This window comes from Haemaphysalis longicornis, unplaced genomic scaffold (genome assembly GCF_048455015.1).
Source record: "Haemaphysalis longicornis isolate Haplotype H1 unplaced genomic scaffold, Haemaphysalis longicornis Haplotype H1 scaffold_7, whole genome shotgun sequence".
In the NCBI taxonomy this organism is placed as follows: Eukaryota; Metazoa; Arthropoda; class Arachnida; order Ixodida; family Ixodidae; genus Haemaphysalis; species Haemaphysalis longicornis.
This window is the reverse complement of record NW_027526422.1, coordinates 78,898,348-78,924,631: the sequence shown is the minus strand read 5'-3', so window position 1 is coordinate 78,924,631 and position 26,284 is coordinate 78,898,348. Positions and strand designations below refer to the sequence as shown.

The following is a 26,284-nucleotide window of genomic DNA, read 5'->3' as shown; positions in this document are numbered from 1 at the left end:
ACCGTTATGATTTGGCAAGTTTCTCCTGCCAACACACCCCGCCAATAATTTCAAGATATTACAACGCACTACTACGGCGCCAAGAACAATTACTACGCTACAGTTTGATAAAAACAAGTTGGGAACAGATAACAAATAGCGATGCATTGAAAGCAAACAAAGTAAGCAAATGAATGACATACAAAAAAGCAAAACATGGTCTTGCATAAAGTCATTTTCCCCACTCATTTTTGCGTGACAGTTTGTAGAAGCTCTGCAACGATTGTGACGATGTGACCACAATATATCACAAGGGCTCACGATGTACGTCTTTGTTAAGTACTAACTATGCTATCTATGTCAAATAATTTTACCCCTATCTATACGCTCTCACACCATCATGTAACAGTAAAATAACTATTCCGTATTTTTTACTTCAAGCTGTAGGCACATTCTGATCTCGAAAAATGCTTTCTTCCAGTAAACGTCCTTTACAGTATCACTGTTCGTCAACTGCACAGCACCGTCCATTTAGCACTTAGCGCTCAATGTTTACTTCCAGTTGGCACACACTTTCCCCAATGCGGGCCGAATCTCAACCACGCACATCTCAGTTCGCAAGCGGAAGCATCAAAGAAAATTATTGGTACTACGTTACGGTTTTTTAAGGTGCCTGTATTGTGTTCCAAAATTACGAATTTATACAGGTTTTTGAAGCGTTGCGTACAGCGGAAGACTGCTGCCTTTCAACGTATTGTGCAATTAAGCGTAAGTTCCATTACGCCTTTACAAAAAAGTCCCCAAAGGCTGTGTTTCTTTTTTTATATAAGTAAAATATTGTCGCCAACGATAAAATATAAATAAGGCAACTTTTCAGGAATCCTTTAAATGCATTGCAGAAGAGCGTATAGTTCACACATACACATATTTTGCAGTGGTACGCATTCAGGCAAATAACATCACATACGCACTGTGTGCAACTTTTGAGTGTGTTCAACAATACTCACTACACCACGTAAATACCTTCGGCTCACAAGGAGGAACAAACACACTTTTCCCCTTTTTTGCAGAGTCATGTTGTCATCATTTAAATAATGTTTATATCAACAATTACGCGATGCCACTAAAAGTCCTCTACACGTCCTCTTTGACACGTGCGATGTCACACACAAGCACTTGAAGATGTTTTTCACTCCCAGTACACAAAACGTGTCCCAGTAGATGCACGTGACTTTGTTATACCTGCTCCATAAATTTGACAACTTTGATAGAGCCAGCCTCGTCCACGATTGTGTCGCATATATCACATTTGCCAAGCATAGTGTCCTCAAAGCCGGAGTCTCTTCGATCCTGACTCTCGTGTGGCAACTGGGTGTGCTGCTGGTGATGAGAGGCAACGCTGGCGGGAAGAGGTGTGGCAGTGCAACTGTGCAGCGCTGAATGATGGGACTGGTGCATCACGTGGTGCAGTGGATAGTGGTATGCCATGGCGGTTGTTGGCGACATGGAGTGAGGTGACGCGATGATGGGAAGATCTTGCGAGTCCGTAGACGTGAGGGATTCGAGCGTCGTGGACGCTGTGTCGCTAGAGCCGTGCCTCTGCGAGTTTCTCGCAACGGCGAAGTGGTACTTCCGCAACCCTCCTGACTGAGAAATTCTTTGCGGCAGCATGGCGACGCTCATCTCGTGCTCATCGAAGGCGAACGAGCGACCCCGCCTTAGCACTGGTCGGCACGGATAGCCGGACCCGGATGACATTGGCGGGGACGCCGACGACATCTTAGGGCAATGGTGGATCTGCGCGATGCTTGTGTTGCTGGCAGCGGGTAGAGGCTGGTACATTTCCGCAGCAGCTCCTAAGGTGGACACGCTACTTTGTGACTCGCGCCTTGCGTTGCTCGAACGCCGGTGGCGAGATGCGTCCATGAGCTGGCGGCCCCATTCGTCCTGGCCGAAACTGCTGTTGCACGAGCTCTCGCACGTTTCCGTCGATTCTTCTCTGTTGGCGAAGCGGCCTCGAATGCGAAATGACATGCTGCGATCACCGCTTGCACCGCTGATCGATTTGACCGAAGCCACATCCGGCTCTCGCTCAAACGTCTTGGGCACCCGGGTGCAGAGGATCTTGGAACTGTCCAGGGACGCTCGGCGGTTAAAGCCGTTTCTGATGGCCGCGCCACGCAAGCCAGGACCACACTTTTGCTGGTAATACGATTGTTCGCTTTGATGCTGCTGCGCCATTTCATCGACTCGAAGCGGCTGCTGCATTATTATGGATGGCCGCCGCGCAGGCGACCGCCTGGGATCTGTTGTGACACTAACGATCTTCCAATCACCTGACTTGTTCTGGTATAATGAGTGCGTCACCATGGAGCGCGGGCAGTCTACGCTGCCAGAGCGCGATGAGACGACGCTACCCGGTAGTGCGACGATGTTGTCGGAGCACTTGCGCTCTTGTGGCGGGCTTTGGTGGCTGTAGTGGTAGCCCCGAGGAGAAAACAAGCTCGGTTTACGTCTAAGGCAGGTGAACATCTTGCGGACATGCTTGCGGGTTGCCTTGTTTCTGATGACGTACAAGTACGGGCTCATGAGTGAAGAGCAAAACAGGAATAGCATGCTGATGGCGGGGAGTTTTCCCAGCGGTATTTTGCGAGTTCGAGCGTGAGGCTCCACAAGAGTCATTGCGAAGAACGGAAGGAAGCAGACGGTGAATGACACCACCACCAAGACGCCCGTCCGCACGGCTTTCCACTCGTCCCCGAAGAGCGAGGATGCTTGAGGAAGAGAGGTGGTCCGTTTTGTCCAGGCTGCCCTGCGGTTTAGGTAGAGCGGCGACGAGTGGACACCGCTTTCTGGTCCCGCAGAAGGTGGCGGGCTCATCTCCGTGCTGCTTGTGTTGATGTTGTGAAGGCGAGCCCGCGCACTGTTACGCCGAGCAGCACGGAACATAGAAGCATAAATCCATGCGATGCGAATGAAAGGCAGCAGAAAGCCCACGACGCATATCACGCAGGAGTAGGCGATTGTGAGGAAGTTAGTGTCATACCAGGTGACCGTGCACATGGTCCAGCTGTCTTGGTACTGCACGTCCGAGACGCCCAGGAGCGGCGGAAGCGAGATGAGCACGGCAAACGCCCAAGTCGACACAATAAGGCCGCTAGTCCTCTTCTTCGTGATGGTCATCGAGTAGTGAAGCGGGCTGTTGACGGCGCAGTTCCGGTCAACGGCTATGAGCAAGATGGAGAATACGTTGGCCATTGTGAGGCAAACGGTGACCGTGCCATGAATCTTGCACCACACGTCTCCGAAGATCCACTCCTGGAACATGGCTGACACGAAGACGAACGGCAAGACGATGAACGTCTGGAGGAGGTGCACGATTGCCATGTTCAGAACAAACTTGTTGGACGTCATGCGCACGGATGGACGCTGGTAGAACAGCACAAATACGAGGCCGTTGACAGCGACGCTCGAAACCATGATGATGAGTAAAAGGGTGTAGTGCACTTCCAAGGTGATGTAGTTGAACGACGACGATCCACTCTCCTCTCCAGCACCCAAGGATGCGGACGCTGCGGCGGCTGCATCACCAGACGGCATGAAGTGCAAGGCTCCCGAAGGGTCTTCTATGTGGATGGGTCTGGGTAGCACGGGAGAATCGCTGCGGGTGGTGAGGTTGGTGCCGAAGGTGGCGATGTGCTGGACCACTGCCTTGATGTCCTGGTCGACGTGGAGCGACATACCGGTTCAGGAACGCAAGAGCCCGCTCTCAGATGACACTATGCAGCCACTTGGGGTTCGCGAGGCACCTGCGAAGGAATAAAATAAACTCTTGTGAGAAGCGTCATAAACTTGCGAACTGAACAGAAATGAAAACCGATGTCCTAAATATAATCCTAACGCGTCTGTTTCAAATACTCCCCCTAAATCTTTCGAAAAATACACTTAGAGCACAATATTTCACCCTGTTTTCGGCCAGTAACCTTTATTGAGTGTTTATTGGCACAACTATTCGTACCTATCTAACACATTAAAAAGCGGAACACATCCAGCTACATAATTACAACAATCTAACAGCTGCGTTTCGTTCTCTTGCCGTCGTAATTACACCTAGTGTACAACGATAGATACTCCAGCAATATTTTAAAATGAATACATTTTTTTACTCTACAGCTTGACTTAAGCCGGTTAACATTTGTTCTGTGTGTGATTCTGAGCATTAATCATTCATAGATGATTATTATTGCTAAAAATCTGACCTATAGAACAGAAAATGCAAAGTCACACGAAATAAACCTAGATTTCCTTCAGATAGCTGACCCTAACTGCGAGGGCACATAAGTAGTTTGTATCAGTTATGAATGCGAATGCATTACTGCACAATTTAATGCTGCTGACGGTCTAATTAAACTTCACAGAGAGCATTGCACCGTGTAGAGCAGCCAAAGTCGCGCTTCAGCGCTGTGCTGCTGGGGAAGAGGCGATTACAAATGAATCAGAAGTAGTTAAAACTAAGGCAAAGCCTGCCTTTAGTATTGAACTACTGTCCACATGTTTGATCCACTGGCCGTGTCGAGGAGGCACGAAGGCAAGGAGTTGTGCCCACTGCACCCTCCAGTTTTCCTTGGAGTCTCGGTATTTCTAAATGATGCTCAGAAGACCTATGCTTTGTGTGTTTCAGAATTTTGAAATAAGAGTTATGTAGGAACGACACCATACATCACTTTGATTTGAAATTTAGGCGCTTAAACGCAGGTGCTACGGGTAGGCGACTATGTTTCTTTACTGAATGTTTACTACAGACACTGTTTCGCTGCCTCAGATAAGCTGACGACAAATTTTTACCTCAATGGGAAATTCAATAATCCCATTAACAAACAAGGTATGAGTGTTACGGCGGTGTTGGCACCGCTCAGCGAGATGAACGGTGGGGCGTTCAACAAAATATTTCCCGCTGTATCCCCATTAGCAAAAGGCATGCGTGGCGGTTTTCACGGGGACGCGAGGTGGTGTGGCGATCGCATAACTCCTTGAAGCGCGGAAAATACAAATTCAAGCTAGTGTCAATTTTGCTGGAGTTCTTCCTATATCTCAAAAGGACAGGTATTCTGCTTTTGATCTTTTTATAATGGCCAAAGATGTGTACGTATATTACTTTGTTAAGGTATGTTTGTTTCGTACTCCTCTCAATCAAACGACTATAGAACGAAAGGCTGTTCGGACAGTTACTAAAGTTTAGTATTTAGGGCCGAGTGATTGATTGTGAGGATTGACGCACCACCGCTACACAGGCGATGAGGCGCACAGTAGTGGAGGGCTCAGAATTAATTTTGACCGAACGGGGATCTTTAACGTGCGCTGAAATCCATTTCGAGCTGGGACGCTGGGCACAATGGCGTGCACTGTGCTCCAGCAAACCATTTCTTTTTTCTGCTTTCTCAATTATCACAGTTTTTTTGCTTCTCTCTGCGCAGCATAGCATTCATTCATTCATTCATTCATTCATTCATTCATTCATTCATTCATTCATTCATTCATTCATTTGTGCATTCCTTCCTTCCCTCCTTCATTCCTTGATTCGTTCCATATTTCCTTCCTGGATACTTGCACACATTCATCCGGGCATGCTCGCCGCCATGAATTCCGGCTGCAGTTTCGCAATGCCTTTTGTAAGGGTTTCGTGCGAGAAGTGCAGTTTCACCGAGGAACTACAATGGAGACACGCGAGATGAAAAATTACTTTCTGGTTTATGCTAGCTCCCCGTCCTTTTGTAATTTTCTGTAGCGTGTAATGTGTAAGTTTACGGTAGCGTGTAATAAATTCATTACATCTCGGAATTTGTGCAAGAACCACAGTGTGCAGTTGCGCCAGAGAGCAGTCTTCAATGCTTGCGGTGAGAACCCGGGGAATGCTTCCGGCCAAGGCATGTGCGGAATTATTATACGAGCACTCTATTGTACCGAAGTGACTATTTATCTTACGACCGCCACGTGAAGGGTTGAAAAAATTGAACCGCCATTGTAATAACTATTTCGAGAAAAAAAAGCTCGGCCATAAATAGACGCCATTCATAAATGCTTTAGCGAGCCATCTCGTCACCCGGAATAAAAAATAAAAATTACCTGATTCCTGAGCATATTTTTCAGTGTTATGTATAGTTCCAAAAGCTTATTGAAATCTTGAGACTCCCGTATGCGCAGAGTTACGAATATAACCACCATGATATAGGCGGGTTTTCATTAAAATTTATCATAATTGTTTCTGAGAAATATCTTGATTAAAATTCTGCTTGCCTGACGTTAATGTCGAAGTTTTCCCATTGTCTTGAACTCTGCGGTTTTTCGAGCTCATTGTATATTTTCAAGGTTTCGGGCTCTATATTAAAACTTGTGAAAGTGAGGAAACGACAGCGCATATAGCGTTTGTACTTACTGGTTTACGCTTTGTACTAAACACATTTCTCCACAGCTGAATTCTGAACGAAGCATAAAAGCAACACTAACCCAACTCAGTTTTTGTTCCGCTTTTTCTTCTGGTATTGCAGAAGCTTAATTTCTATACCGTCTAACTTCATAACCACACTTTGCGTTTACTTTTAGTTGTTCACTAAAAATTCCCCGTGAGAGAATGATAAGATCGCGGGGTATCTTAACGTCTGGATAAATTAGCGCAAATGCATTGCTAACATCAATACTATAAATATTAGTAATTACGATTTGTCTTGTGGTCCCGGCACAGAGCACACGGCCAGTTTAAACAGTATGCTTTGCAGCTTCAAACAGTTCTAAAAATAGATGATCGCCTGCAATAGCCACAGTTATCGTTTCACAACGATCAAAATGGCACCATGCTCCATATGGTAAAATAATGGCTACGCTAATACAAAGAAATTCAGACGTATAGAGTGAGATGCAATCAAGTGTGCTTCCGCCAACCACATATGAGCCGTCTACGCCGCGAACCAAAGAAGAAACGTTGTGGGCACCAGGGAGATGCTTAGGCGCAATGCAGGCAGAGTGGCAATATATTAACGCCCTCAGACGGACAAACTGCTCGAAACACTCTAAATGAGTGCCTGTGTAGTGGTGTTTTCACTGAAGTACCCCAAAACAATCTGCAAATTGTTTACGGTATCAATTGGGGTGTATGTTTTATGAGAACACCCAAAGGTATCGCGATAGTTTCGAGGTGTACGTGAGAGTTTTACACAGTGTTTTGATTCTGTCGTATAAGAGCAGTCGAAAACTAGTAATAGCAGGCGAGGTTTTTTTCCCACTTATAGCTTGCGTATACTGCCGGTATAACTCGACCATCGAGGAAACGACACGCCAGTATATATCTCTAAGCTTATCAAGGACGATGAAAACAGCACAAATCAATCATCTTAATCTGGTTTTCCTTTTGAAATTGGTCTGCTGCTGTTTACTGCCGGGTGAAAGACACTTCTTGTTGGCCTGATTGATATGAATGGGAAACATGTTACTCTCCTTCGTCTGCATAAGTTGCCTTCACAGTAGTGTTGCAAAATTCCCCATAAACGCGTTAGGATTCACAGCGAAATGTGACGGAACTAAGGTCTCACTACACCAGGCAGATACCACTTGATCGACGAAAGAGTTCACTACTTGCCCGCAAAGCCCTTATGAGTGTTATTTTCGCTGAACAGTGCTAGCCGCTTGTGGAAGACGTGATTGCGGCACCAATCAGGGCTTTAATTGCGATTATTTAAACTTGTTTGCGGCAGAAAACAAAGTGTTAATCATGAAGCTCATATTCAGGTTTATGAAGCGATCAGAACTACATCGAACATTCCAAGCCGTCATGTGTTGTAACTTCTTAAGGACCTGTTTGTTCTTGACATGGCTGATACAAACATCGGTTGAGGTCGCGCATTGGCACACGTCGTTTTTCTGATATTATTTGTTTCCAGAAGAAAGCTATCTGCCAGGTAGGGAAATTTCTGAAGGACTAGGATAATGACGACAGTCACCGCTCTATTTGCCCTGAAGCAATCATTGGATTTGTATTACTCTCGATTGGCTCTTGAATAGTCGCATCTGTTGTTATTCCCATTTTTACTCGGTAGAACACGGTGCGCGCTTATGATATTTTCCGATTTATTTTGAAAATATGTGAAGAATAAAGTGCCCATGTAAGTATCACACTCATATAGCACAACACGCTTTATCTCATTTATTAACTGTAATTCGTGCCTTCGGCGCTGTCATGAAATTAATATCTGATTAACGAGGTCATCAAGGGAGCGCAATGGAAACCGACCTGAGTTATGCGGAAAGTACTAGGAAGGTACATGGTCACCGAAAACGAATTCTTTGATAAAAAGGTCCACTGAGCTGTGGACGCTCTTTTTTAAAGGCTCTATGGCCTATATTCAATAGCGAGGCACGCATGCAGGCATCCATGAGAGTGCGCCCGTGGCCTCCGCGATCGGCTACTGGCGACGCGCCGTTGCTCGGCGCGCCGCCGGCTGCAAATCGCGGAGGCCACGGTGCGACGTCGCTGGTTACGTCAGGCTGCGCAGGGTGGCGGTACTTGTCCGTGCTAAGCCCATGATATGGGTTGGGCGAAGGGCCTGCCGAACGCGAAGTAATGTCTCGACTCCAATGTGAGTGCGATTATTAACATCTCTGTTGACAACACCGTTGAGAATAGGGTTGAAACGCAGCAGACGACGCGCGTCGGTGCTATTTTTTTCCTCGGTGCACGGCCACAGTGGCACTAGCCGCGCCATGTGCGTGGCGCTTCGGCCATGTCCGTGGCCATTTCCATTGTTGCCAAGCGAATAAATTGACAGCTAAACTTTTCAATGAATACCAGGTATTCTGAGGCGGCCAAGAGATTAATCGATCGAAAACCAGAGCAGCCAACCCTCCGCGTTCGTAGTTCTCAAGTCGGCAGAAAGAAAGAACCAAGGGTAAACAAAGCTGCGGTGCGGAGTTCCAAGAACGGCCCCCTGTTCGGCATAAATAAACAAACGGTCTAGAGAGGTTCGTAGTGGCGAAACGGTTAATCCTCGCCACGCCATCAGCATGAAGAATTGTCGCTGCAGAAAAACTCGGAAAAACTGAGTCGCCGTCCGTACGAGATAACGTGCCGGGTCTGTCAAAGAGCACGAGTGTCGAGGGCGTGTGCATTCGGGATCCAGTGAATAGAGCCTTCGGCGAGCGTCGGGTATCGGTCTCAAGGTCAGCATTAGCAGGCTGTGGCGGCGCTGTAGCGGCCTTCGTGGAAGTGTTAGGCCATCTTATTTGTGGCTGAGCTGACCTATCACAGCACTCCCTCTTTATCCCTGGTACTCCAGCCCTTCAACCCGGCCTAGCCACCGGGAATGCAGAATTAAATGATTTCCAAGATATCTTTCATTCCTGGGCTTTCACGACAAGTTCCTCCCTTCCCATGTGAGTAGTACTCATTACCCCTCCACGACTACGCCAACACGTTTTTAAATATAAGTTCTCTTCTTGAAGTGATCTTGAAAAATTATGGAAGCCTGGAATAATATTATTATAACCGAAATTATTAGCCTCGAGTCTCGAAATTAGTTAGAAATAAAAACTCCTACATGCGTTTGTCTCTCTCCCCATACTTGTCATAAATGTGCGGATGCTCTGGAGCAAAATTCCTTGGCATGATATAATAGTTTCCAAATAAGAAAAGACAAAAAAATAACATGCTCAAGTTCGACGTGTTAAACGGACGTTCATGTTAACCGCAGAGCTGACCTGAATTAAATTTTTATGGGCAATGGCCACCAACAAATTAAATTACAACCTGTTGATACCGTATTCGGACCTTCGTCGCAATTATTTACCAACAGCGGATACACTCACGAAGACCATAATTGATGTAAATGCGGACAACCATAAATTATATATATAAATATATATATATATATATATATATATATATATATATATATATATATATATATATATATATATATATATATATATATATATATATATATATATATATATATATATATATATATATATATATATATATATATATATATATATATATATATATATATATCTACACACAAATGGTTTCGACCACGGTAGAAAAAGAGAACAGATTTAATAACGTTTCGGCCGAGGGACCGGCCTTCGTCAAGGCCGGTCCCTCGGCCGAGACGTTATTAAATCTTTTCTCTTTTTTTACCGTGGTCGAAACCATTTTTGTGTATATTCTACCGGCGTCCAGGAAAACTTTGTTCCTATATATATATATATATATAGCGAATCAGAATTGGAAATGAGGGGCTCGTTGAAAATAAGACAGAAATAAGGGTTGGCAGTCAAGAAAACCTCGAAAAGCACAAGGGAGAATGTTGTAGGTCATTGAAAAAGATAAAGAATTTGGGAAGAAAGAAAGAAAGTGGAGCAAAAATGCCCGCCAGGTGGGATCCGAACCCACGACCTCCAGAATACCGGTCTGGTGCGATAACCACTACGCTATCGGCGGGGCGATCTTCCCCTACACTTTGTGGGGTATTTATGTTATGGTATTTTTGTTTCCTGTGCTTGGGGGTGGTAGCCAGCGCCACTCGGACTACTCAGGGTGAAGGGGACCTTCTTTTTAACCCCCGGGCCGTGACTCGAGTGTCTACGACATGTCAAGAGTGGTCGTCCAGCGTTGAACCCTCTTGAGCTTCCTATGGCACCAAGACTGCCAGAACAGAGGCCCTCGCTATGCATGTAGCGAATCAGAATAGGAAATGAGGGGCTCGTTGAAAATAAGACAGAAATAAGGGTTGGCAGTCAAGAAAACCTCGGAAAGCAAAGGGGAGGATGTGGTAGGTCATTGAAAGAGATAAAGAATTTGGAACAAAAGAAAGAAAGTGGAGAAAAAATGCCCGCCATGTGGGATCCGAACCCACGACCTCTAGAATACCGGTCTGGTGCGATAACCAATGCACTACCGGTGGGGCGATTCCTCCCCCCCCCCTTTTCTGGGGTATTTATTTTATGGTATTTTTATTTCCTGTGCTTGGGGGTGGTAGCCAGTATTCTGGAGGTCGTGGGTTCGAGTCCCACCTGGCGGGCATTTTTTCTCCACTTTCTTTCTTTCTTTCCAAATTCTTTATCTGTTTCAATGACCTACCACATCTTCGTCTTTGCTTTCGGAGGTTTTCTTGACTGCCAACCCTTTTTTCTGTCTTATTTTCAACGAGCCCCTCATTTCCTATTCTGATTCGCTACATGCATAGCGAGGGCCTCTGTTCTGGCAGTCTTGGTGTCATAACAAGCTTAAGAGGGTTCAACGCTGGTCGACCACTCTTGACATGTCGTCGACACTCGAGTCACGGCCCGGGGGTTAAAACGAAGGTCCCCTCCACCCTGAGTAGTCCGAGTGGCGCTGGCTACCACCCCCAAGCACAGGAAACAAAAAAACCATAACATAAATACCCCACAAAGTGTAGGGGAAGATCGCCCCGCCGGTAGCGTAGTGGTTATCGCACCAGACCGGTATTCGGGAGGTCGTGGGTTCGGGTCCCACCTGGCGGCCATTTTTTCTCCACTTTCTTTCTTTCTTTCCAAATTCTTTATCTGTTTCAATGGCCTACCACATCCTCCCCTTTGCTTTGCGAGGTTTTCTTGACTGCCAAACCTTAATTCCGTCATATATATATATTGTAACGAAGAGTATGAGCGGACGCCTCAGAGCAAGTAGAACTAACGCAGCGCTATCCGCCTATGCGGGTAGCATGAAACGCTCGGCGCCTGGTCTCGCGGAACCCTGCTCTCGGCTCTTGCGTGTGCACGCCTCGACCGTGAATAAACCCCTCTCTAAGCGACTACCCAGGCGTCGGCTATATCCTTTACAATATATATATATAATGCAAGAGCACTGACTCTCATTTACACGGTCACCTTTCTATCACGCCTTCTTTGCATTTACGCGTGGTACCATTTTATGTATTCGCTCCAATGCCTCCTGGCTGCTTCGCTATTGTAAAACAGCCCGGGTTAAGCTGGAAAGGGGCCCTCTTTCCTTCACAAACGAACCTTATTAAACTGCCTTGGCGCAATGAGCTTTGTCTGCGGGGTTAAATATTTTCTGTTCTCCAGAGCGGTGCTCGGAGTGATTGTGACTTTTCACCCCGTTAGGCTATCCATTTTATTTCTCCGGCAACATGCCAGTTGCCTGTCTTTACTTGCGCCCTGCCCCTCTACAGCAGCTGGAAAACCACGAAAAACGAAGGTCTGGGATTCCGGCAAACGCGGAGCAAGGTCGTTTCGCACCACGTCCAATGCTCCAGCTGGGGGATATACATCGTAAACGATGGAGACACGGCTAGTACACAACACGCTGGAAGAGATAAGCGAAGCACAGCGAACGGCGCAACTCAACCGGCTAGCTACCACCAATGCTGGCAGGGAGATCCTCCGAAAGATCGGTCTACGACCGCCACAAGCCGAATCCTACGGACTAGAAACTCCCGCGCACGAACGAATCAACAAAGAGGTAGTACGTAAGCTGGTCATACTACCGCTACCACGCAACGTACACCCAGAACGCAACGAGGAACGCAGACGGGCCAGAGCCAAGGTCCTGATCGAAACTCACGCAGACGACTCGCAAGCAGTCTATGTCGACGCAGCCAAACACCACTGCAAACCGGATATATTTGTACTGGCAATTATCCGGGCAACGGACGGCCAGACGATCAACGCGTGCAGCATACGTGCCACGTCGGCGGAGCAGGCGGAGGAAGCCGCCATCGCCTTGGCTCTCAGATGCCGACCGGAAGTAACCACGATACTCAGCGATTCTCGCTCAGCCATCACCCACTACAGCAGAGGGTACACTGGAGCCCCGGCTGCCAAGATACTACCCAATGTCAAAACCACCACCCCACACCTAAGATGGTTTCCAGCCCACACGGGGACCGTCTCTGGACGCTTCGCCAACCGTAACGAGGAAGCGGACGCCGTCGCGCGTGAGCTCGCGTGCCGCACGACGCCCCCCCGCCCCTCGGAAGCGGAAGAAACGACCACAGCTAACTTCGAACCACTCATGGAATTCGGAGAGATACTCGGCTGGTACCGGGAGACCCGCCGACAACTACCCACGCCTCATCCAGGTTTAAGCAGAAGAGAAGGTGTCCTTCTACGACAACTACAAACCAGGACTGTCCTCACACCGGCACTCGCTCGACATGTGAACCCCGGATTGTTTGCGAGTGTAATGTGCAGTGCGTGCGGGGACGGACCGGCTACCTTAGCCCACTTGATGTGGGTGTGTGGTGTTCCCGTGCAGGGGAATACCTGGGACTCGTTTCCACCGGACATTGAACAGTGCGTCACGTCGCCCCATCAGGCGATGCAACTCCAAGCTATCCAGCGGCTCGATGCTGCGCTGGCCCGGCAGAGGCGAACGGAGACTCCTCCTAGTAGCCAATGATGAGTCAGGCAACATAGAGGTCTAACGAGACAGAGGGGTGGCGAAGCCCTGCGCGGCATGACCCACTCCCTCACACGCCGGATAGTGATAATAAAGTCTTGTTCTCTCTCTCTCCAGAGTGCGTCTTCCTCTTCGCACCAGCACCCGCTGTGACTCGCAATCCGCTCCTTTTAGGGGCGAACCACCTTAGAACCTCGCTTTGTCTGGGGCTTGGCGTGCGTGTACACAGTGTTGGGCATGCGCGAGGAGCATTGGATTGTATTGGATGGGATTGGATTGGATTGGATTGGACTGGAATTCTATATAGTGTACACATGCGTTCAATCATTTACATCCGCGAGTGGGCAATGCGACGGGTGATTTACGGTAAGAAGGATCCCCAGCGCTCGCCCACTCGTCATGATTTACTTCGTGGCGATGCGTGATTTTTTTCCGACATGCCTGCGATCATCAAGTGCCGGCTATAGTCGTCGTTGCGCTGCCTTTTTCCTTCATTAAAACTCCGTGCATTGATGCGGGTGTTAGATACGCACAATATTTTCTCGGAAAAGAGAAAAATTGGATCGCGATTCACTGCTTCGCCGAGAAATATCTGTGGCAGCATCATTACGACCAATTCTCATTTCTGTTCAAGAGAAAAAATAATAATTCCAAAAAACCTAGATCCTTAATTAACGTTCCAGAGATCTGAAGACGATGGGTGTTGGCATTACTTGAGAAAAAAGAAAAACGTAAATGCTCACTTCGATTTTTGCTTCAATTAAAGGCCAAAGGCCAGAAGCAACGAGCTTTCTTATAGATCAATTTTATTTTGCCTGACGTGGGTAACGGGCAGCTCTAGAAATCATCATTATCCCATGGCTATCTCGGAAACTATTATTTAAAACTATGCATGGCGATACATGGCACTTTTGTACTTTTCACAATAGTTCCAAAGAAAACAGCAAGTTTTGGGATTAATTTCGACTTTCGCACGTGTAGAAGGCCCTCTTCGCTTGTTGTTATTGTTTTTGTTCAATATTATACTAAGGCAGGTCATATCTGGAAGCTTACTGAAAACAATAACGGACAGGTGCAAGTAAGATTTTGTTTTTCTAAATTGAAGACACCATCAGTATTCCCTTACGGATACATTCACAGTGAGCGTTGCACAGATTTCAGTGTACAAATTAAAAATACCACCTGCAATTCATATCCGGAGTTTTTTTTTTTTAAACGAACGAAATGACAACAGGTGACGAGTATACCCAACACCCATCCCCGTTCATCACAAGGAAAGGAAATACGATTCACTTCATAATAATGAACAGCAACGTGCTTTCCTAGTGCAGTGTTGATCATGAAGATTGTTCGGGCCATTACGATCATGTGTCGGGAAATGCTATCCTATGTATAGGTTCATTTGATCACCGCTCAGCGCGCATTGTAACATATGAACAAATGTTTCGTTAATTATATTTCATTTTCATTCATTTCCGGCTATTTATTGTTTTACGGTGATCGAAATCAGAAACTTAGAATTTAGCTAATGCAGCCGCAAACACATGGCATTGCGCTAAAAAGGAAGAAAGTCACCTGCGGGTGTATTGCAAAAGCGTCCGCTACTGCAGGCATATTTGCAGAAAAAGAAAATGGAGCGAAACTTCATTTTGCCTTGTACTTAGCGGGACAACCGAATAAACGACGACGACATTTTATGTAAATTATCCTAGAGAAAGTGGAATTCAGCCATCGTAAAAGGTGCGCTATTTTGTAATACCACCTAGCAGAAAGTAGGCTGTGTTTTTCCACCGAGGCAGGTAAGCCTCTTGCGAGCGAAGAGCCTTTTTAATGCCAGCTGAGGCCCTCGTCACGTGGGGAATTGGGCAGCTGGAATTTCACGAAACCGTCTTATACGCACGTGCGCTTGTGCGTTGGGTGCTGCGCTATTGACGCAACGTTACACAACCCTTTTGCTATTTTCGTACATATGTGGCTGTGGTTCTCTGCTTAAGGGTACGCCGCCACACTATCTACAACAAGCACATCGCGGGCAAAAGTTGGTCTCAAGTGAGCGGGTTTGCAATCCCAAGTGTCTTTCGCCGTTTTCGTGTAGTCGTCTTTTTGGGGAACGTGCCCGTGTGGGTGCGTGCTTCTGTGGGAGCTTTTTATTTTGCGTGTGACTTAAGCACCCCACTGCCTTTACTTTTTTAGTGCGTCCAGTAATGCGTGTGAGATCGTGGATTCTGATGCTGCGTTGCTTAAAATACGGGGCTTGGAGAAAAAAGGCTTTCAACTGACAGCGCACATAGTGTAGCGTCCCGAACTGAAAAAAAACAAGTTCTGGAATTGCACTCGCAATATTAACGCCAGGAGTGAGTGAATATTCATATGCGGTACAAGCAGAACACGTGCTGAAGCCTGACTTTCTTTCTATGCGTGTTTTCTCTGTAGACGTTATTAAAAATCAAAACGTATAACAAGTACACAATGTCTTCGGCTACTTCCTTCTTGCCATTACTGTCGATGTGAAACTTCTGAATGCGTTAAATTGTGGTTTAATTTAAAATTTTGTATTCAACGCACAAAAAAACACTCGAGTTGAGCACTCCAGCATAAAAGCTAGCATAAGTATATAACCACCTCCGTTTTTCATAAAGCGCAACACCGTACCCGCCCCATCCCTCATTTCAGTTGTCGACACAGGTTACCATCACCTTTTCGAAAACCTAACATGATTGATTGATTGATAAATGATTGATTGATTGATTGATTGATTGATTGATTGATTGATTGATTGATTGATTGATTGATTGATTGATTGATTGATTGATTGATTGATTGATTGATCGACGGATCGGTCGTTTTATTGGCCTACAGAAAATAATAAACAATAGTGGCTAGCAAGCGCTTACGCGAGCGCATTCCCAAAGACGTTCACGCCCGCCCGAATGCAATATCGTCGTTGAGCAAAAAGCTTTGACCCTTACTCCCACGCTTTTGATGTCTGCAGCTCTAAACGAATACGGTCAGTGCTAGACGGGTCATAAATTTTGTCACAGCGATATTGAGATTTCTTTCTCTTTACGACGCTTCTGTAAGCTACTTGTCTGAGCACACGAAGTGTTACAACCCTCAAGGGAAGCATTCGCGGACCGCCGGGGGGCAAGGTTTTCGCACTTTTGCGAAGTGTGCGTGAGTGCACTGAAAATCCAAAGCCCCGAGCCCTCAATGCCGCAGTCGCGGCGAAAGGTCGTCGCGTCAAAATGTATCCGCCCGTACCGTGCTTCCATCCCGCTTAACGGCGCCGACGTTTGAAAAAGGGAATTCGATTTCGGAGCTCTAGGAGCCAGAAAACGGCCAGAACGCCGTTCACAGGTTAAATGGAAATGCTTCATTTGCCCCATGGCGGCCGAGTGGCGCAATAGGCAAGCTGCGGCGTGGAACTCCAGGCCGCTAAAATATCCATGAATATTGTAAGCCTTTTCGGAGTGGAAACAGAAAAACAAAATCACTGGTAGTGTTCATGCAAGGGCCTTCCAAAAGGAAATTGGCCGTTTACTGAAGCACCTATAGCTTTCTCGTTGAAATGCTTTTAAAATGGTTTCCCTTTACTAGTGTACTTTCTGGTATCAGGCTTTTTAGCTATACTTGCTTACGGGAAAGCGGCTTGGGTAGTTTTGGGCGTATATTTTGTTACCAAGCGATACTTATGTGAAAGAGTTTTTTTTCTCTCTCGAAACATCTATATCGCATGAACTCCTGCGATAATTTTTTTTCGAGTCTCCTTTTCTACAGAGACAAACCGAGGGTTATTTGACCATAAAAAAAACATTTTTTCGTGCTTTTCAACTTTCGACATTCAGTTATGTATAATACATTAACCTGCTTGGCAAAATACTGCCAAATTCGCGTCCCCGGAAACTTCACGGGGTATTTGAATAGCGAAAATAAAAGTTAATAGTAATACAATTTACTTGTGGGGGTATTTCATGCAGATATGTGTGTCTAAACTGATTCAAGAAAAAGAGCGCAAAAAAAATTAAACACGTTCCACTCAGTGTGAAAGTTGCCGGAAGTACAGAGCAGTGATTCGCCATAATGGGCTGTAGCGCCGTTATCCGCTCATTGCTACCACCCAGTGCTATTCAAATTTCCCGCCTTCACAGTGCTCGCGCGCCCCCTGCCTGGAACTGCGCCAGTTGAAGTTCTGTTCTTTTCGTGCTCGCTTGTCCTCCCGCACGTGCAAGCGTTCCATTGCCACATTTTCCGCTTACTATCGTAAAAACAATCCGAACCAGCATTCCTAACTAAATGAACGCGGGCGCTGCCGGTTAATTACGTATATTTTGCCCCAAATGTACCTGCAGTTTTCTTGCGCTAAACAACGGGGAGATGTATGAGAAGCACCAGCGGTTCACGAGTATCGAACGCTTATGACTATATCAAGCGCTTGGCCTTCGTAGCCTCTGGGTTCCGCCGCGACGACAGCCGCTACGACGGAAAGCCGTGTGGCTCTACTTTGGTCCAGCGAGCGAGTTACGATGACAAGAAGAGCAGCTGAAGTGCTCTGCAGTTAAAACCACGCTAGAAAAACAAGGAACGACGAGACATATGTGCTGTAACCGCATCTGTCTCGTCGTTCTTTGTTTTCCTGTCGTGGTTTTTAGTGCTCTATTTCTTGAACCGATATGAACCAACTTGTCCAACAGCATAATTTTCTGAAATATCCACCGTGCTCAGAGCTGAATGTCTAAGTGGTAGCGCTTTATTTTCGAATCACTTTAGTTTCTATTTGGTGTACGGCCTAATTTCTTCTGTCCATTACTATTTGTTGATAATTTCTTGTGCCTGCTAGCGTCTTCAAAGAGAGTAGAAGGATGAACAATGGCTGGATGCTCCATCTTTAGGTACTCTTCTTGTTCAGGAAAGCTGAGTGACTGTTGAGGACGATCGTTTTCTTTGTGACCATATGCTTGTTGCGTGCATAAGGAAGCTTTTAGGTCGTCTGTAGTACTACTTTTGCATTTTAAAGAGTAAAAAGAATATTTTGGAGTATGCCTGTCTTCAACGTGAAATATTTCGACGTAATTACTGCTACCTATTACAGTACCTCAGTAAGGGTAACCGTCGCAGCACCATTCGTGACAACGTATCCGGTCCTCGTAGATGCTTTACGAAATTCCATTGCGTTTTTGATTCTGCTTTCATTAGGTTGCGTTAAATACACTCTGGTACTCCCGCACATTGCCACTTATTCGGGAATACTCATAAAAAAAATAGGACTCGCATCGAAGGCTGTCAATGCAAAAATTGCGAATTCAAAAATAATGAGGCGCCTGTTTCGATTCCGCCTATGCTTTCCTTCGCTATCCTTCCAGAAGTTATACCAGCTGGCGTCGCGCTTAGCAAGCCAATCGGAAGTTAGATTACAGAGATATGCAAACAAAAATGTCGGTGTTGCCAACTACTTTACACAGCCTATCTTCCCAGGCTTTTATGGTGTTTACAATGACTGAAGTGTTATTTTTTGTGGAGTGTAACACGCCGACGGTGGAGTGATGCGGATTAGTTTTGACTACCGCATGATCTTTAGCCTGTGCCAAAATCTTGTCTCCATCTGAAAAGCAGTGCGCGCCACCGGAATCAAACCCGCGTTCTTGGTTTCATTTTGAAGTATTATTTTCACTTAAGCGTTTTGGAATGAAACCAAAAGGCTTTAAACTCTCGAGTTCATCGCCCTTTCCTTTCATTGCGTAATTAACTTTACGCTACTTTACAACACCCAAAACGGCCGGGTTCGAGAATAGTTTCAAAGTAGAAAGAAACGAGACAATGGCTGTGGCGGTCTATTCGGGAGAGCAGCTTCGGTGTCGTCAGGCACTTTTTTTCGGAATGCGGAAGTCAGCGAGAGCGTGGGCGCCGCGTCAATCCGGATGTCCACTTTATTGCTCCCAGCAACTCAAACCTTCTCACTCTGCTAAACCGACTTGTTTTCTTTCTTTCTTTTCCGTCTTGCAAAAAAGTATCTGTCGACTTCTCGTAAGTTGAGAACCGTGTCTCCGTGACGTCGGCTCCATTTCGCTGTCCCTCAACGCCCGGCGGCAATTTACGGTTTCTCATTGTTTCCAGCCCGAGGCGTGGGCTCACGGAACTCCCATACACTTCATTTATGGCAGGCGTCGATGGCCGTCGCATCTTTGCAGCTTCCCGCGTAACGGAACGCTCGGCTGTCATCACCTACCTCGAGGAGGTATCGGATGAACACAAAACTGGAGGGGTTTCCCTCTCGTGCGCACATTGGTTTCTTTTTCGACATGCCATTCGTTGCAAATGAACGCTCAGGCCTGCAGTTATAAGCTTGCCGCAAATAGGCGGAGCTCAGTAGGTAAGCTTGAAGCGATTGGTCTGAAAGAGTGACCGTTTTTACTAAAGCTTGTTGCGCAGATTGGAGACAGCAACAATCTTAGGCGCGAAGCCAAAATTATATTTCGTTCTAAACCTACCATGATAAATTCAATTAAGCGGCCCACTTTCATGGAGGCAGACATTTATTTTAATACAAGTAATATTCGATATAGTTATTCGGGTTAAGTCGTGCTATCGGAGCGAAGGTGCAGTGCGTAAAGATGTAACAGTTTCACGGTGTCCGTTTCGAGCGAGCCATGATTAGCTGGAAGCAGATGACCAAATGTGACGAATCACATCCATTGGTCAGAGGCATCGGAAGTGCAACTACGTCACGGCTGAAACGAACAAGAAACGGTCTTTTTGGTGACAACTTATAATTTCGCGGGCACAACTTATAATTCCGCCCAGCTGACCCTTTTTGACTCTTACCGCTGTCGAACTGGAGCACGTAAATATAAGCGAACAAAAACCTTTCTAACTAAAACAAAGAATCTTGCATTTCGTTGTTCTAAGAGGTAACAAGTATTCTTTAAAAATATAGTTGCAACCTCTACGCCCATCAATATGAATGGTGATGGTTATGGTCCGATAAAGCAGCTTTAACCGCCCTTGCGGAGTTTGTTCCACTACTCAGTGTTGAGCGAACGCCCAAGACGAACCTTGCAAAACATACGAGGACACATAAGCACTTCATATCCGGAGGTGCCGCAAACACACGTCTAAATACCTTGCAATCTCTTGTAATGTACGGCTACGTAACAATTCGCCTGCAGCTATCACGTTCGAGCAAAGCAAACATTCCCCTAACGAGTCTTCGTTCTTACAGAGCTTTTGGTGGGATGCGTTTTCCTTATAATTGCTGTTGTTCACATACAAAGAGAAAACTTTTTTTACTTGGACCTATGGCACCGGGTAAAAAGCTAACGTTTTTGTCTATTCAACGGTTGGTCGACCGAAAAGCTCTGATAAGGTCTGTGGACACATGGCGCGCGCGTGTAACAGGGCTTCTATTGAGTCAAAAAGGTTACTTGAAACTTTCGAAAAAGATCGGTTCTAGGTCAGACAATACACGCGTCGATCGTGACGAAGGAGTACAATAGTATACCTTTATCGCATAAACCGCGTATCGGTATACACTTAGGCCATTCGTAGGTGCCTTTAGATAGTTCGCCAAAAACAGTAGCTTGGGTTCTTTAAAGATTGTTTGCGATTTGGGTTTTTGAACGTTTGACGATCGACTGGACGCTCCTTCAGCGACGTTAGCAGGCACTTTTGGCTTTTGCGCTTCTGTGTACTTTCGTTACAAAGGGACGGAAATCGTTTATCCCACTAAATCCCCAAACGAAAGATATAAGGTAAAAACTATTGATAGGCCATTATCGCACCTGCACAGGTAAAGCTCGAAATTAACGCCTCATATTTTCCGTTACAACCAGTGTCAGTCTCCTAAAAGGCCGGTAATTGTAACTGCTCATCAACTGCTACTGCCCGTACACAACCTGTTACGTCCAAGTGCTTCTGGAGAGGACACAATGCTGTGAATTTGTACAGGTCGCCTTGTGGGGAAATGGTATTTCCCGCGGGCAGACCAGGTTATTGTGTGCTTTATTGGGTTATTATTATTATTACTGTTTGTTTTATTATTGCTTTGCCATTTTGTTTAGGCTTCAGCGCTCTGCAATACCCTGGTTTGTCACTTTTGCGGTCGACTAAGTCAGGCACCTCCGCTCCGTAAATGGTAAGACACGGCGCTCATATAGACAGCGACCTCTGTCAGCCGGCCCTTCCCACCGCTTCGACATTTTTCGTCGCCGAGTCACGTGGCGCGCCAGACGCAATTTTTCCCCAGAAACCACTCCGAGTGAGCCCCGTCGTATATATCAGTCTGGCGCGACGTGGCCACTCGAAGAGGCGATTGATTTTCGCTCGGCACAGAGTTCCGCCTTTTTGCCCTGGCCTTGTTACTGACCTTCTGTCTGGGGAGATATATGAAGGAGCCTCCTTCGAACTTCCTTCCCTTCGTTTGCTTTTTTTTTTATCCCACGAAAATGCACAGAACGAAAGCAAGACCAAAAGGGACACGAAGCCGGGCTCCAAGAACTGCCACTCAGCCGGATGTCACAGCTTTGAAGATACTGGCGCATCTGTCGCTGCGAGAGGAACGTCTATCTTTTACTTTTTCCCCTTTATCTCACGGTCTTGTTCTTACGCTTGCACGGCAAACGTGTTAGAACAGGCGGGACAAACGTCCAGTATAATGGTTGGTTTCGCGGCAGGGCTGGACACGGGCAAAAAATTTCGAAACCGAGGTTTCGCACGCGGAGGCTCTTTCAACGTCTTTTTTCACGTACTCTGGGTTTGTTCAAATGCATGCAAATCAACAGAAATTACATTCTGGCAAAAACCTCTTTCCTTATTATTTGTCTCATTGGTACTATGGCGGTGTAGGCGAGTTGTATTGGCAGGCGCGTTTTCACTTCATTTGACATTACGTTGTTGTTGGCAGCTTTTGCAAATGTATGCGCACGTCTGCGATGTACTGCATCTGTTTAATGTTTGAAGAAGACGACGCAACGTCATTAAACTGCACCATAGTTAAGCTGCTTCGGAGCCTTCAACATGGCACAACACTTTAGGCAATGTCTGCGTGCTGGCTGTCTGAACACACATATATAAGAAAAACAAGTTTCCCACTAAAAAGGGGTTTTACTCTTTCGAGCCCTCAAGTGCTTACCAAGAAATAAAATTGTGCCCACACTTTTTTAAAACTGATAGGATTGACTTCGCAGGCACCAGAGAAAAAGCAATACTTTTTACTGAAGGTCTTTCGGGAGAATTAATTTATTTTTTGTGATTCGTTAAGTGGCATTGATAAATGGAAGCAGCAAAACACAGCATATTCGCAGGCAGACATTCTTGTCTCAGTACAGATCGGTTGACCGTTGCTCAGCGCTCTCAAGAAACGTGTACAAAAGCCAGTGATTACCAGCGAAATGTCACTGAACGTATATAATCAGTGTTATCGCGCCTGCGAGCGGCATCTAACGCTCGGACAACCCTGACCTTTCGACTATTTCTTGTTCTCGAAAAACAAAAGCGGAGCAGCAGTGATTTGTCTGGCCAGACCCCTCAAGAAAATGGAGGCAGGCAGGGAGTGACCGACGCTGTAGTAATTACACCTCGTCCAAGTCGTACGTTGCGCCATAGATACGGTTAGGAAAAAAAGACATCTCATCACCACTGTCACATTTATACCAGGAGCGGAGAGGGGAGTGGGGCGATGTACCATTCCATTATTCGAGTATGCAACTCCGTGCAATCTCTATGGAGAGGAACTCGATTGGGATCGTTCGGAGGAGCCCTCGATTTGCAGTCTAATCCGCCAGCAGCTCTCCGCCGTCTAGAAGAATCCCACCCTTCTCTCCCTTCTCAAGTTCGGGGTCCTGTCCTTGAGAAACGCTGCTCAGCCCCAGCTCATGTCGCAAGCCTTACATACTAACCCTCTGGTCCCTCGCTATACACGTCCTTGGAATCCGACGCGATACGAGCGACACAATTGGGGAGCTCATTAACGACCGTCGGAAACTGCGGCAAATCGACTTATTGCGCTTGCCCCGTTGGCTGGCGCTATTGTCAAGGGATGCATTGCGCGCGTGGCTGAGTGTCAATGCACGTTCACAGGGTTAAGCGGTCGGTCCCAATGCCACACGCACGCGCACTCTGCCAATTGGAGCGAGCTGACGAGGACATTATGTAAGACACAAAGGCATGGCGGCGGGAAGCGGTATCGATTTGGCGATTGCCGGAGCAACCGGTCGTCGGTTGTGCTCTAAGCTGTTGCGCACTTTATGGCGGAATTGCGTACGAATTTCGTGCTTTTTTATTTTGCTTTTGTGGCGGTCGCTGGTTCGTGAAAGTGGAGCCTTTTTTAATTGGCACAGAATAATCCGGCTTAACTTTCCGCACACAGTGGTTTTCGAGGAACTAGTTAAACTTAAAAAAAATTGCGTGGGTATAGGAGGTATAAGCGCGTTTCAGCTTTCCTTGTTTAAAGACAATGACCGTTCATGGGTTAGTTAAGCGCGAAAATTTTGGTCTGTCTGTCTGTCTGTCTGTCTGTCTGTCTGTCTGTCTGTCTGTCTGTCTGTCTGTCTGTCTGTCTGTCTGTCTGTCTGTCTGTCTGTCTGTCTGTCTGTTTTTCGCAAGGCATTCACCGTAAAAAGATGCGCGCTTTCTTGACAGATGGCGCGCGAGCAGTGTGAAGGAGGGAAAATTGAATTTTATTAGTTAAAAATCTATTCAATTCATAAATAAGCTGCAATGGAGAGGGAGAGCTTAAATGTGAAATCAGAGAGCCGAGACTACGTCCCCAGGCAAAGAAGTGGGGCCTTCGATAGTATTTGCAGTAATGCAAGCAGATACCCTGCCAGTTTATTTATCGTGGATTGAAAGGGACATGGAAGAAATTTAGGGGAAGACTGATTACTGGTGGCGTTTTGACCAATGTAGCCTGCTGATTTCAAAGCTGAGCAAAACAGTAGCTTCAGTATACCACTAATTGGCGGCTGAATAGAAAACGTTGATCCCTTTCGGCGTCCGCTTCATGAAATCTACTAATAGCATTACACTGGTGACCAGGTTGTTTTTATTGTATATAAGCCCTCACAACATTATTTCTCACCAATTTCATGGTTCATTTAAACAACTTTTTCGTTCAAGCAAACGTTGCACAAGGTAAACAAGCTAATCTATATTGAAATTTGGCCTTGAGCATGTGCTCGGGGCTTCGCGGAAGAAATACCTTTTTAAGCGTAATTTTCCCATTAAAATATGCGAATACATAGGAACAAAGACTGCGGACATGGTCTACGCATTTTAGCGCTTCATGTGGCACTCGCTCGGGTGCGTTTGCACAACGACATTGCAATTACTTTCAGACGACTAGGACACCTGTTTTTGGCATGGCGGTGAAGTTCCTCTAGTCGAAAGGTTGTGCCGTCCTAAACGTCTATATGCGAAATGTTTCACCAAAACACACCCCAGGCCTGCGATTGCGAACATTTCACAGCACTTCGGAACTTTTGTCAGATCTCCAATAGACAAAAATTGAAGGAAATAAAAGGCAGGTTATTTCTAAATCATATCGCCCAATATCGCATTTATTTAGCTTGTTTTAGAAACTGGCATAATCTGGTGGCCATTGGTACCGCTCAAATTTAGTTATTTTAAGTGAACTGCAACGGGAGCGCAAGCGTTTTCTCTTCGTCGGGCATGCCCCACCACTCACACATACACAGGTGAAAATGGACGGGATCTAGAAGCAAGACGAAGACCTTATTCATGTGCAGTTAAGGTCTGCTCATCTCCTGAGCGAAGTATACTTCGGTGTCGGGATCTCCTAAAGCAAAGATCCACGTAACGATTCACAAGGACCAACAAAAATGCGTGTCGCCGTCCTCAGGACGAAACTTTCCACGAAAGAGTTCCTCCCGTATACGGGAACAAGGGTGGGTGATATGCGAAACTGGGCTACAGCCGAGACGGCTCTCCCGACGGCGCCGCTAGGGGGCTTACTGTGCTCCCATCTCTGGGGATGCGGCGACGAGAAAGTGAGGGGAATGCTTCGGGCACTCCTGTCGTCTCTGGCGACGTTCCTTGCCTCCATAACTCCTGGAGGTGGGGTCGAGTCCGCGCACGTTCGGTAAATATACGGTCGCTTTACCCTCCACAGTCCGTACTTCCGGTTGTCAGCTTGAGCGGCGTTGCACCGCAAATAAAGTAAAGGGGAACGAAACAGGCTTCTTAGTAGTCAGCTCGGGTTATAACGTCGGTTCTTACGTGTACACTTAGGAATCGCTGGTGGATGATGAGTAAGTTTTTGCAATGTGAAAGACTATTCATCTCTCCTCTGAAAGTTCCCTGCATTCTACAGATCTCTTCATTGCTACGGGCGCTATATCACTAAGGAGGGGATCTGTGTCAGAGAGAGAAGGTAACAACTGTTATGCCCGGTTAGTGACGAGTGAGAAGTACTAAACTGGGTGTGAGGTCAAACTGCATGGGGAAAGCGACAGGGAGAAATTTCGGCAGGACGTAACCTTACTTCAGCGATCTCGAAGTCTGGTACGTCAGCACGACCAGCCGCAATCATTTTATTCCTTATAGCGACTCGGGCCTGCAGTCGAGTCTCATACACTGCCGCAATAGACACCTCGCGTATAAAACTATCAGTGGGACGAAAGAAAGAGCCATGAGCTGATATAAACGTTCAAGTGGAAATGTATGTTAGGTGAAAAGCTCAAAAGTAAGTTTGAAGAGTAGTCTCAGTAAAGAAGTCGTTCCAATAATATTATAGGGGGAATGGCTTATTTCATGAAAGGATCGCTATTTCCGTGTGCGCTCTTATAGAGTTTGATGAAGAACTTGCGTGCTCCCAGTAGTTGCGCCACACGGCATTGTGGCGGGCGCCGCAACGCCTTTCGT

General features: G+C 46.4%; 1 protein-coding gene across 1 annotated transcript in view; it reads right to left on the bottom strand.

Annotated features, from left to right (window-relative positions):
* Positions 1-838: 838 nt before the first annotated feature.
* The window catches only part of LOC144146009 (uncharacterized), a 46,593-nt gene continuing 21,147 nt past the window's right edge, over positions 839-26,284 (bottom strand). Inside the window, exon 2 of the mRNA XM_077677912.1 lies at positions 839-3,788. Coding sequence (XP_077534038.1) covers positions 1,216-3,720 — 2,505 coding nt within the window. The 5' untranslated portion in view covers positions 3,721-3,788 and the 3' untranslated portion in view covers positions 839-1,215. The remainder of the gene's footprint in view (positions 3,789-26,284) is intronic.